We start from the raw sequence: 14,015 nt of genomic DNA, 5'->3' as shown, positions 1-14,015 counted from the left end.
CCCATCATTCAGAGGGCCAGCTCATGCACAATGCATACCGCCATGCATTGCTCTTCAGGGGATGCTGCCCGTGTATAAAGAAAATACAATTTCCACGCAAACTAAAGCTTGGGTTAAACAAAGACTGAGCGGGACGTAAACATTGTGGGTTTATTACCTCCGGTGTCTGAGAGCTTTCCCCGGTAGATCTTATCCTCTACCACGTCGGTCCAGTAGAGCAGACTGCGGTTGAAGTGGAAGTCGAGAGCGATGGTGTTGCGAAGGCCGGGCACGAGCAGGCTGTAGTCACGTTTATGAAGGTCGATTCGTCTGATCTCATGCCGAATGGAAAAGATAACGAAGGCCTCAAAGGGATCTGGGAGACGGAAGAAACAAACTGGTCATTAACACTCCACACCTGTGCATTAGAAGATTCAGGAGAGTCGGGCTTTGTGCGCAGTCATCAACCGTGCATTTTTTTTTGCGTGTAAATGCTAATGAGGCTTTTAGCTGATGCTTTTATCCGCAACGACTCACAGTACACTCATTATAAGGACAACACACCTAGAGCAATCTGAGATTAAAGGCGCTTTCACACTCGAGTACTCTTTAAAAGACTAAGATCTCTTTAAATGGACCAAAAAGAGTACAACAGAAAAAGAAACAAAATAAAAAATGAGACTCAGATCTTATTTAAGTTTTAGTTTAGTCCATTTTTTTACTCAAAGCACTTGATTGATATATTAAAGGAATAGTTCACCCAAACATTTCTTAGACCATTTATTCACCCTATTGTCATTTCAAGCCTGCATGACGTTCTTCTGCAGTACACATAAGAAGATATTTTGAAGCATGTTTGTAACAAAATAATGGCCGTACCCATTGACTTGCATTGATTTTGTGATGTGAATGGGTAGTTCCGTTGTTCGGTTACCAACATTCTTCAAAATATCTTCTTTTGTCTTCTGCAGTCAAAAAATGTAGTCTGTGCTCAAAATGAAAATATCATACCGTTTTTTCAATGCTCATACAGGTTTAAAATGACAGGATTGTAGATTAATATGACCATTTTAATTCTTTTCTGGGTGAACTATCCCTTTAACTATAACACATTGTTGTATTTTCTTATGATAATGATAATCATTAACACAAATACATTTTTGATAGAACTTCTTCCCTTTCCAGCCTAGCTCTTTATCCGCTTGGCCCCTGTCACCACCACAATGAGAAATTATTTTCTCATATAATGCAGATAACCTGCTGAGAGCTATAAATGTGGCAATCTACTAAAACAAGGGCTTACTCTCTGGAGCTATACATGTCACTTAAGCTAAATCTATAAAATACCACACAGATGCTCACTGTCATATTCTGACTAATGACCCAAATTCAGACACCCTGAGACAATTTAAAAGCATTTGGCAGGCTTGCTGCTGTAAGACATTAGCTTCTCAATGGGAAACTCCAGCCTGTGTATCCTGCTGTCATTGTATTACTGTTGCTCTTATTGCTGTGCACTGTGGACAGATTACAGAACTAGTCCATATGAATATTAAATAAATGTGTAACTTACAGGGACAGTTCATGCAAAAATGAAAATTCTGTCATCATTTACTTACCGTCATGTCATTATAAACCTGTATATGACTGTTTGTTCTGTGCAACACAAAATAAGATATTTTGAAGAATGTTGGCAACCAAACAGTTTTGACTTGACCCTATTGACCATTTCTCAAAATATCTTCTTTTGTGTTGCACAGAAGAAACGGTCATATACAGGTTTTGAATGACATGAGGACAAATAAAGGATGACAATTTTTATTTTTGTGTAAATTATCCCTTTAAGTAAGTCTATGTAAGGTTAAGGTCTATCAATTTGCATGAGCTAAATATACAGAATTTTATGTAAATAACATAAAAATACACGATTTATTCAAGTTTGTGGCTTTTTCCAAAAACTATCTTACCCAAAGATTTATGTTTTTAGTGTTGTCAAATCGATTTATCATGATTAATCCAAATGTTTGTGATTATATAATATTCCATGTGTAACATGTATATAAATACAAAATACATAAGAAATATGAGTATATATATTTTTTACCATATATAAATTATATGTATAATAATAACATAAATAATATTTATAGAATATAATTATAGAATAAATGTAATGTAAATTTATATATATTCATGTAAATAATTGTTATATACATACATGTACATTTGTGCATTAATATACACTAATAAATATACATTTATTTTGGAATGGAACGATCATGATTAATCGTTTTGTCATCACTCCTTTTTGTGTACCTTGACAGTATCTGGTTATGATAAACCAGCTACATTTGTTTTTCCATAAAAAAAAGTATGCGTTTTCGGGGGAAAATTCTTTTAAATATCAGATATCGACAGTGTCAAGCTTGTGGTATTGAAGTACCGATGCTACTGCAGCTCTCTCCATCTGGATCGAGTGTCCAGCCAGGATAACAGGAACACTTGACAACGGTTTTATGTTGCTCGCATATCTGACTACACTTCAGGTGCTTTGTGCAGAAGTCCACCGTCTCGCACGTGCGGTTGTCAGAGCTCAGATTGAGTCCATCGGGACAGGAACACACCACCCCTTTGCTGGGGATCACTGCACACTGGTGACTGCAACCCCCGTTCCCCTGCAAACATTTCTCTGGAAAAGAGAAGAACAGAGAGAGAAAAAAGGATTACATAAAAAAGGCAGGTGATAGGAAGTCATGTTTGCCCGCATATGAGATTCAAAGCGTGAATTGAAACAGAAAAGACACACATGAGTAAAGACCAGTCGGTCTACGGTTTGGACTGAACATTTGCACAATTCGAGAGGGAAATTTCAAGCAAGCTTATCATCCCTCATCCCAAAACTTTTGCCGTTTCTTTGTTGACTATACAGTCATGCTGACCTAATCAACATGAGCAGCCAAGTATGATAAAAAAGCAGTTATGCAAAGAATTACATTATGCTTTAGACAGGCTCCATGAAAACCACAGAACTGAATTATGGAGACCGATTTCAGCCACTGCGCAGGCCAAACAAAGTCATTGGAGGTGGAAAATGGCTTTTTCTTAAGTTTAAAAGGAATGAAAAGTGGGTCTCGGATACATCATTTTCTTTTCGAATGGATGGGACAAACTCAGGTTTCTTTTAGTCTCTCATCTCTAATGGATAAGTTTTTTTTCTTTCACGGATGCGCCTGGTCCTTTTTTAGAGGATGGCACATCTTCGGCAGAAAGACAAAAGGGAGGGAAACACAGTCTTGATAAAATGACACTTTCCAAGGTCTCTTTGCCTTCGCTGATTAAGATGATCCCTCTGCGCCTGGAAGAGAGAATTGAATTTTCCTCACAGGGGGCCCTAAAGTCTATATGAAACTAGAGAATAGCTGCTTCCCAGTGGTTACAAATGGCATTGAGGCTCGGTGCACTGACTCGAACCAGCCAGCCCCTCAAGGTCTATTGGCATGATCTAATTGGCAATGAAAGGTCCAGGTCCAGTCAGACAGATAATGCACCTTGTCTTTAGTACCTGGAACTGTGGTATCCCATGGGCATCTGCAGGCAACTAAAAATCACTGAAATGTTTGTCTAGTTGCATTCTGAGAGAATTATACATCGCTGACTCTCTGGAGACTCTTTCCCCGGTGAGAACTTCACAAGCAAACAGATCCTCCTGTTTAGCTCCGATTCAAGCTGTGGTACCGATAGCATACAGAGCATGTGTTGGTTTTCCATTACATTCGCTCAAGGACGCAACACAAAGAGAATCAAGTAGCCCTGAGGGACACGAACTGTGGAAACAAACAAAGTATCATCCGGGTCTGTTCACCAAAAGAGAAGGAAACATAATACATATTGAGTCGCTCAAGTGTACAAATCCAATTTTATATTGTTCTGGATTTAACATTTTGCATTAATTGCTGTTTTTATGGTTCGGCTGTATCCACATGACTAACTCAAGAATTTTTTATAAAGAATGCAGTAGATGGCACATAATACGATAGTGGTTTTAATGTGTGCTGGTCACAAGGCAAATATATACAATACGTACCACAGTGAGGCTGTGAATGAAAGCATTACAGTGTTAAATATCACTGCCAACGCTTGTATTGATTGAAAACCACATGAATTCAAAATCGAAGTTTTGTGGCTTTTAGACAATGTCTGTTAGCTGTAAAGCCTAATAAACTTTTATTGGATATACTCATTTCAAATGTACTACTTTTTGCTTGTAAAGGACCAGAAACAGGGGCGTACACCAGTTGAAGTTCAATAAATTACACTTGAAAAGGGATATTACAGTTCTGTCATCATTTAAACAACCTCATGTCATTCAAGACCCGTCTAAGACAAAAAAATGTTTTAAGAATGTTGTTTAAACAAGCAACTTTGCCCCCCATTGACTTCCATTTTATGGACACGAAAACCACTGAGACATTTCTCAAAATGTCTTCATCAGTGTTTCACAGAATTTGTGAGGGTAAAGAAATGATGACTAAAATTATATTTTTGGGTGAACTATAACTTAAACAATAGCTGCAAATGTGGCTCATCCACAGAACCAGAATCAGTGATATTAAAATCAAATTGTCGTTCAATAAAATTCAACATGTAAAGGGATGGTTTGTAAAAAACTAAAATTCTGTCATCATATGCTCATCCTCATGTCATTCCAAACCTGTATGAATTTCTTTCTACTGCAGCACGCAATAGAAGATATTTTGAAGAATGTTCACATCCAAACAGTGCTGGCCCCCATTGAATTCCACTGTATGGACACAAATCCATGTATGGACGTTTCTCCAAATGTCTCTTTTCAAAATGTCAGTCATTCAATTCGATCCGTTTTATTAAAATTCATTTTATGCTGCCTTTAATTTCGTATAATTCCTGCAGCCGTCCAATAGACACAGCTCTTATTAATATCCGTATCGGATCTGCACGTACTCACCACAGAAAGGTCCCTCATCTGATTGGTCAGCGCAGTCAAATCTCCCATCACAGATTTTGTGGGGGGGCAGGCAGGTGCTGGAGTCATTACCGCAGGGCTGAGTCGGAGGCTTACAGATGGAAGTCTCACAGGATTCCTCATCCGAGCGGTCTTCACAGTCGTTGTCTCCATCACACACCCAGCTCTTGCTGATGCACTTCCCTTGGGACACAACACTCAGTTAGATCTTGAAATAAATCAAGCTGTCAGACCAAATTTGCTGTTTGCAGGTACGGTATAAAATGAAAGGTGCTGGAACATCAAGCAGAGATGACGTTCAGATTTTCTGTGTTTCCAAATTATCTGAGTATCAGATTTAGCATTCTGTCTGCATTACAGTGGTCTAGTAGCAGTACATTACTTTTTTTAGGACAGTTTTGACATCAAAGGTTGAAGAATTGTTGAGCTCTTTTATGGTTTGGCTATTACTGTGTTTTTTGCAAGGCAATCATTTACAATTAGGGCGAGTGTGACATCAAAAAGTCCCATGTTGATTGATTTTACTATGCTGAAAGTAAAGCATGAATCTAGATAGATGCAAATTACAGTAAAATACATTAAAAAAGAAAAGTGGAAATATGAATTCTTGCTGTCTTTTCACTTCTTTGTTTTTAATAGGAACTCTTTCATCAAAAAGAAAAGAACAAATAAATGTAATAAATATTGCTTTACGTTTCATCCTCCCAACGTGCCTGAAATATCAACATTGGCTCAACCCGTCGTGTGTGTATGGGACCGGACTATTTCTTTGTAATGATTCTTTCCTATTTTCCTTCGGTGATGCTATTGATGCAGAAATTACACATCACTCATATTTTTATACCCAACATTGACGTGTGCCTGTCTAGTGTTACATTTTAAAAGAAAATCAACAAAAAACACATCACTGTGAAGCAAAATATTATCCAAGACCAAAAATGATACCTCCATCTCAACAGTGCTGCATAAACATACACCCTTATTGCAAATGATTGCACCATGTAAAAGGCCTGGATTTATCCTCCGATTCAATTTGCAGGAGGCAACGAAAACGAAAACTCAAAGGATGGCATCGGGGTACAAGATAACGCCCGCTGCTTTGCAGAATTTAGCACCCGTGATGAACACAGAGAGCCAAATATAGCAGCGTGCCAAAATGTGCGAGGTCAGTACGGACCCGCTTTAGAGGCACACGTGGTAGGTACCTGAACTTTTGCAGGTAAACTTCGCCAGAGGATCGCACATTCTCTTTAGCCCCTTGCAGTTGATTTCGTCACTACCGTCTTCGCAGTCTTTGTCTCCATCGCAGCGCCAGCGCTCGGGGATGCAGGTCCCGTCCGCACGGCAGTGAAACTCTTCGCCGCTGCACTCCACGGGAGGCAGTGCTGGAATATACAAAAAAAGACACATCACAGGATAATGTTTTTTTACAAACATGCCTCTTTTTTAAGCTTCTAGATTTTAATAGATGTTATTCATCATTGTTATATGCACATTAGATTTCAAATAGAAAAATAAAACAATGATTTCAAACGTTTTAAATAACTGACCCTTCTACATCAGATAGTCTTAACAATGTTTAACCGGCTCGGTTTTATCAAGTGTACTTCAGGATGTTCTCATCACATTTTATACATTCAAATATTCTCACAGACACTGCAAACCCTCAAATCGCTGTGTGCGTTCAGCACAAAGAACAGGGTCAGCGAGATACAAGCAAAATAGAGAGGCTCTTTTTAAAAGAAGCCTACTTCAATTTCAGCTTCAGGTACATTTTGAAATCCCAGACATTGAAAAGGATGTACATAATCGCTTCCAAACAAGTTTACACACCAAACCTTCCATAGCTGCCAGCTTGTCTTAACAAAGAAAACGCAATGGCCTTCAAAAAGAGACAGCTGCTAGCACTATGAACCCTTAAAGACATACACAGCCCCCCGTTTGCTTAAGGCGAACGCTGTGTCTCTTTCACTTTACACACACACGGTGTGTTACACGGTGATCTGAGACCCGCGTTGGGGGAACAAGAGGCGGACAACCCCTCAGAGACGGACACGAGCTGAGAACCTCCATCAGGAGCGGGTTTGATGAATGGCTCCTTCATTTCTATGACAAGCTGGTGAGCTGAAAGGATTGTAGACGTCGGCCTGAGCTTTCAGAGGTAATTACAGCAGATTAAAAGATTCAGATCTGTAAGGTGGTTCCCTAGTGGGCTCAGATACGATTACACCCGCCAAGTACGGAAGCAGAGAGTAAGTTTTTAACTTGTATTCCCCAAATTAGGGAGATTTTGCAAATGCAATTAGAAGCGACTCTAACTTGATCGCTATCTTTCGCTTCTTTGTTAGGCTGATAATTAGTCATGTTAAGCAGATGCTCTCATATTCACTTGATGGGTTGGTTAAAATGAGAAAGATGGCTTTAATTAATATAACGGAAATTTGATGTTTCTTCATATTTTGTTTAATTTAATGCTTTTATTGGTCACTATAAGTGGACAGATGTGCTTTAGTATCATCTTTTGTATAAAGTAAAATAACCGCAAATTCTTGTATTACTGTAATGCTAAGTTTATTTATAACAGTGTCCTAATCAGATGCAACGAAAGAACATTTATTTTTGTGAAAAATCACAACCAATCAGAAGGTTGCGTAGGCGGAGCTTTCTCTACAGGCATACTCTATAGAAAATGGGTATGTAATCAAATTAATAAATTAAACTTTTGTGACCCTAGACGACAAAACCAGTCTTAAGTCTTTAGCATTTAGAAGTTAGACATATTTAATATTGCATATAAGAATTTATAGTCCGTTTAATATTTGACCTCTGGTTCTCTCTCCTTTATCTCAAATGTGTGCTTTCACTGTGCCTGTGTGCGAGTGTGTTTGCGTGTGTGCGTCTATGTCAATGTGTGTAATTATGTATGCATATTGTGTGTGTGGAGCATTTGTATGTCTGTCTTTTGTTGTTTTCACCTTTTCATCGGCTCACTCATGCCCTCCCTTTCAAAGAACTATGGCGGCTAACACAGAACTAAGGTGTCGTCACGTTTTCTTTTGTTTGTCGATAACATATTTAGGTGTTTAATAATAAAAAAACAAATGCAAAAGAGATGTTTAATATCCTATTTTTCCAAAACTGTAAAAAAACATGTGGATTAATTCAAGATTTTTTTCAAAAGTATCAACAGAATAAAATAAGTTTCTCACAGTGCTAGATGTACCATTACTAAAAAAATTGTCACTGAATGACACACCATCCTTGTTATAAAATGCAGTTGATTGTTCTTATAAGGTTCATAGTCTATGCTTTGATTCCTATAATATATTTTCAAGATCTGAGGTTAATTGTTTGATGAAAAATATTCATGATGGGCAGAACTTCAATCAAATGAGATCTCTTAGTGGGCGGAGCTGTCAGACCTAATAACACAGAAATACAATATATTCCTAAAATAGTGCTGCATACTGCCAATGTGAATGTCTGGGACACGTCGGGTTAGGTTGTCACAGTCCAAATGATCAAAATACAGCAACCCACAACACAAGAGCACCATAAGGGGTGCAAAGAAGAAAGGTGATGTCTTACCGGGGGCAATGCCAGAACAAGTGACATTTTCATCACTATAGTCCCCGCAGTCATTATCGCCATCACAAGCCCAGTGGTCTGGAATACATCTGCCGCTGGTGCATTGATAGTGACCATTTCCACAAGAGTGGACACATCCAATCTCATCACTGTTGTCTCCACAGTCATCATCTATAATCACAAATGTAATCCTATAACGGTGTATACTAAATCATGACGGACTTTGAAACTATGTGTAAGATATAAAAAAGCAGTTTATTGTTGTTTAACATGTCTTGCATGCAGGGAAAACAACTGTTTTAGACACTGAGATCTTGTAACAAATAACTGGTAATAAATTACAGAGGTGGGAACATTACACCCTCCTTGATCTCAAATGGAGATATTTCAGATACAATAATCTGTGAATATTTAATGGTTATTAATGTGATGAATAGCTTGTGCGACAAAAAGATTGGACGCCAGATCAATGGACTTAATTGAATTAAAGAGCAGGGCACTATTTTATCAGCTGCAGAGAAAATAGCCTAATATATCATCACATTTAATGAAAGAAAAAGTTAAAGCAAATGGTAAAGTCTCTTTTTTTACCTCAGAATACACTCACCTGAGTCACAATGCCACTTCATGCTAATGCATCTCCCATTAGCACAGCTGAACTGTCGAAGAACTTCACAGGTAGGGAACGCTGTGAGCAGAAAGAAAGATTGTGAGAAACCTTCGCTGTGAAAACCCTGATGCTTGAACCCCGTCCAATACATCACTGTCTCTTTGATATACTGGAGGAGAAAACCCATTTTTCATTTAGCTTTTAGCTTTGAAATATTGCAAAAGAAGTTTGTCCTGGCACAGATTGCTCTGTCATGCTAATAGATTCAATTTGGAGGCTCTTTTGTCCTCAGAAAATTTAGTAGTTTGAGCGTTCGGAGTAAAAACTAAACTGGTAAACATTCTTGCACTGTATTGCACACACAGGTAGGGCAAAACGACACAGCCCTACCGTAGGGCTTTATTGCCAGTATTGTGAAAAACAAAACGCCCTGAAGGTCATGCAAAATGTCACAGTGAATTATGGCTATTTTCTATCTGAAGTTAATGAAAACACGAACACAGAGAAAACTAGACAGCACAGACGCGGTGTAAAAAACAGTCCGAGGCAATAAGAGCTTTTCCAGAAAACAATAACCAAACATTGATGAGATATCACTGTTTATAAGTTCTAGAGAGTGTTGATTTATAGATAGAGGTTATTGTCTAAAGATTGTGATTTGTCACAGGTTTGGCTACCTGGAGACCATCATGCATCATGGAACGTGGGAATTCTTTAAAAGATAAAGAAAATGAAGTGTTTTTTAATTCAAGTGACTCATGATCACACTCAATAAAAAAAAAATATTGTTATATGTTTTGGTTAGAATAGCTAATACTGCATTTACATTATGGATTAATGTACAGCCGAGATTTTAGTCAAATGTGCTCACATCCTCATACTCAGAAATGATGCGTTTCTATAGTAACACTCACACGTCATCATGGATCTATGTGCAGCTCTCATGACATAAAAATATCTCAACACATTAATTAATTAACCTCGATGTGTTTTTGCAAAATGCTAAAGAACAAAGAAGTCCTCTAGGTGATGGATATTACAAGAGGCATATTACACAAAAAATATGTGTAATGCTGGTTAACTGTGTTAACGGATGAGATTATATTATTACGATGACCATAAAAGAGCAAAATGGTTGCAACCTAAAGTGAATAGTAAATAACTAAGAATTATTCACTGTGTTTCGATGATATTCTGCTCCGTTGGGTGGCATCTCCAAAACATACACAGCTATAAACTGAGAATGTAACATTTTAAAAATAACAGATCCCAGAGGCTTCCCTGATAAAATGAGTTTTAAGAAATAAACCTCTGCCGGCATAAATGAGATCCTGGAGAAAGAACTCTTAAAGGAAAGCACATCATGAAGTGCTGCTAATCTAAAACTGTTACAAATCAAGATTACAGTTGAGTCAACAAATCAAAAAGAAAAAGTGAACATTTATTCCCAGAAGGTGTAGCTGTTATTGTTGACAGCAGTAAATCCCACTTCTTGGTTTCGCAACAGAGCGTTTCAGTGGGTTGACTTTGGCAATTTCAGAGATTCAGGTTTCACAACAGATCAGGTTCAGCTATGAACAGAAAGAATGCAGAAGTAATAACTCTGACCAAAGATATCTGTACTGATGGTAAGAAAAATCTAAAAGATTCTCTATGTGCACTAGAGAATGGCGGTTTAAGTTAATATATCCTAGATTAATACACAGCCGACTGCTTATGCTATTGAAAATGTCATTAAGAAAATCACAAATCCTATATGCCTTTTACTGTAGTACTAATACAATTTCATATTTGTTTATGATGGTCCAATTTTGCGTGGCCATATTCAATTACCTAATATTCTAACGTATAATCAGTATTATTAGACAAGACGACGTTCTGTGATTCAATTCCTTTAGACCGTTAGAGAAATTGAGCATGATAATTGCAGTACTCTGTCTCTTAGAGAAATCTAGCATGGTAATAAACTACTACAGCCAGAAGAGTCATGCCCATTGGAAGTCTCCTCTAGTGGACTTCATATACCACTTACAAAAACTGAAAATTAAAATTCTGTAAGGAACTCACGTTGCTCTAAACTCGTGGATTTTTTCTGCAGGTGAAAACAAAAGTAATACAATTTAAAGAGACAGTTCACCCAAAAGTAAAAAAAAATTCATAATATACTCATCTTCAAGTTTCTCCATATCTGTAACAGAGAAAGATCTTTGGAAGAAAACTTGTTAAGAAACAGTTCTTGGCCACCATAAAATGATGGTCAAAAGTGCCCAGTGCTGCAGAACTGTTTGCTTTCCTACATTCTTCAAAATATCTTCTTTGTTTTCAACAGAACTAAGACATTTATTAAGCACTTTTTCCAACAGTGGTAGTCAATGGTGACCAAGAACTGCTGGTCAAAGCATTCTTTGCAAAACCGTTCTCTGTGTTCATCGGAACAAAGAAATTCATACAGATATGGAAGAACTCAAGGATGATTTTATGGTTGTTCCTCCACAGTTTCAATTTTGCCCTAATTAAATACAGTCTGTTTCTATATGCCACACCATCGCTATTTAAGTAGAAACAATGGTTAACATTGCTTTCTTTAGGGTCGGTGGACCACAATTATGTCCTGGACCATTCTAGAGCATATTCAATATTCATGTATATAAAATCTCAAGAATAATGAGAACATGCAAATGAGATCACCAGAAAGCAAGGAGGTACCTGTATGTTCAGGTGTCTCATGTGCATTGCAGTTAATGGTAGAAGGATTTTCTGCCCAGTCTGATTATGATTAAACGTAGTCAAGCGTGCGCTCTAATTACTGCTTACACTGCTAGTAGAGTGCAGTAATGTACTGAAGCAGTCTGAGGCGCAGGGGAGGTAACAGAGACAATGGCACATGGAAAGCAGCCTTGTTACCACATAGCATGATATAGAAATGCCATCATATGCAGAATTAGAGTAACATACAGTACGAGTGCATTTACATAGACTGTTAATGCACCTAGGTGACAGTCATACTGTTCTTAAGAGAAGACAATCAGAACAGTAATAAAGCGTTCCCACCGAATGAATCGTGCTATTCGTGCATAGTTGTATGCTTGAACATTTTGAGTTTACTCGCTTCATTCGCATTACAGACGTGGGAGGGGCTTCTGCCGGACGGCTCCAGTCTCGTACATATATATATATATATAGCTCAAATTGAGTAAAGAGCGTACAACTAACTACATTGTCCGACTTCCTCACTCACTTTCCAAGCAAGATCCGTTTTATTCCTTTTTCGATAAAAGTAAGATGTATAATACAGCTTTGGGTATCCACAAACAGCAAAAATTTGTCCGCCATTGTTGTTTGGGATTTCTGCCTCCGCTCCCTATCACGTCACTAATAGAACAAGCTCCTGATTGGTTAACGCGGCGCGAATTTTTGCCAAAGTTCAGATTTTTCAACTCGCACAAATCGCGCCACAAGATGTCCTATCGTGTCTTTGCATTGACTTAACATGTAGATCACTCGCGCTTAAAGATTTAATTCCCGTTCGGTGGGAACACAACATAAGAAACTAAAAGGATGATTGTTTTACAACATAAGGCTGAATATACAATGACATCATTTTAATTTTGAAGTGAACTATTCCTTTAACCAATGACCATGCCCCAAACTCAAAGCATTGGTTAAGACAGTATTAGTTACTATATTAGGCTGGTCGATATGCTCAAACAAATAAATAGACTGTTTTACTGTCTTCTTTCATGAATACATATGAGGAACGACTAAAATTGCTTGTGCATGAAGAGGCCCTTCAGAGGAATAACTGCCTCACAATTCAATCTCTCCATTTACATTCTGTTTTGAATAGTCAATTCACCGTGGGAGTTCACAGTGGTAACTTTTCAGAGTCATTTCCTCTCAACGCCCTGTGTCATTACCTTTAGTCTGCTTTCAGGGTCTGGGATGTGGTTATGGAGAGCTTTTAACATCAGAGAATCTCTGATTTGTAATATGGCTGCACTCCTAAAAGCTCCCGCATCCAAGTTTAATTCCCATTTACTTTCTGCATCTACAAGCACACACCCGGCGGCTGGAGATATGTGCTCGGTTAAGATGTTCTGAACGTTGAATCGCAGCTGTCTGTGACAGAAAAATACTAAATGAAAGACATTTCTACAAAAATGCTTCCACTGCTTAGAGCCAGTACTCGGACAGACGTGTTTTTTTGAAAACAGCCTGCATTTACATTGATTTATAAGCCAAATAGCACCTGAACTGACTATGTTTTTATGATACCTGCCAACAACAAACATGGTACATTAAGTTTTATTACTAGTTTTGTTTACAACCAAATCTGGCACCAACCATTTTATCTTGCTTACTATTTATACACTTTGATCCTTTGAGAGCCTTTGTGTTGAAACTCCATCGAGAACCATTTTGCAGTAACAACATCTGGCATGTTATTTTTTGGTAAAGTTAACATTCACCAAATAATATTTCTTAAAAGATTTATATAGGTGGAACATTAGTTCTTGGTTTGAGACCACTGGGTTTTTATTCAGAGCCACCCCTTTTACTTTTGCCAAAACATAGCTGGATTTATGTTGTCATCGCTGATGCATTACTGGTAACACCATAGTCAACTTCACCTCAAAACACCCACAGTGACTCACCACAGGAAGTGGACTCGTCCGACATGTCTCCACAATCATCATCCTGATCACAGCGCCAAGCCTCAGGTACACAGCGACCGTTACCACAGGTGAACTGACCGGCCTGGCATGGCTGAGCTATAAATAAAATGATAAAGCAAAGAAAATTTACAATCTTTAAAGGTCCAGTATATAACATTTC

At 38.0% G+C, this 14,015-nt stretch overlaps 1 protein-coding gene across 1 annotated transcript in view; it reads right to left on the bottom strand.

Annotated features, from left to right (window-relative positions):
- Positions 1-14,015, bottom strand: part of lrp1bb (low density lipoprotein receptor-related protein 1Bb) — a 242,854-nt gene that overhangs the window by 96,001 nt on the left and 132,838 nt on the right. The window contains exons 17-23 of the mRNA XM_056754675.1: positions 13,835-13,951; positions 9,177-9,257; positions 8,570-8,740; positions 6,187-6,366; positions 4,964-5,164; positions 2,423-2,668; positions 158-355 (exon numbers count right to left, since the gene is read on the bottom strand). Coding sequence (XP_056610653.1) covers positions 158-355; positions 2,423-2,668; positions 4,964-5,164; positions 6,187-6,366; positions 8,570-8,740; positions 9,177-9,257; positions 13,835-13,951 — 1,194 coding nt within the window. The remainder of the gene's footprint in view (positions 1-157; positions 356-2,422; positions 2,669-4,963; positions 5,165-6,186; positions 6,367-8,569; positions 8,741-9,176; positions 9,258-13,834; positions 13,952-14,015) is intronic.

Source organism: Triplophysa dalaica, chromosome 8 (genome assembly GCF_015846415.1).
Source record: "Triplophysa dalaica isolate WHDGS20190420 chromosome 8, ASM1584641v1, whole genome shotgun sequence".
NCBI lineage: Eukaryota > Metazoa > Chordata > Actinopteri > Cypriniformes > Nemacheilidae > Triplophysa > Triplophysa dalaica.
This window is presented reverse-complemented; position numbering and strand designations above follow the sequence as displayed.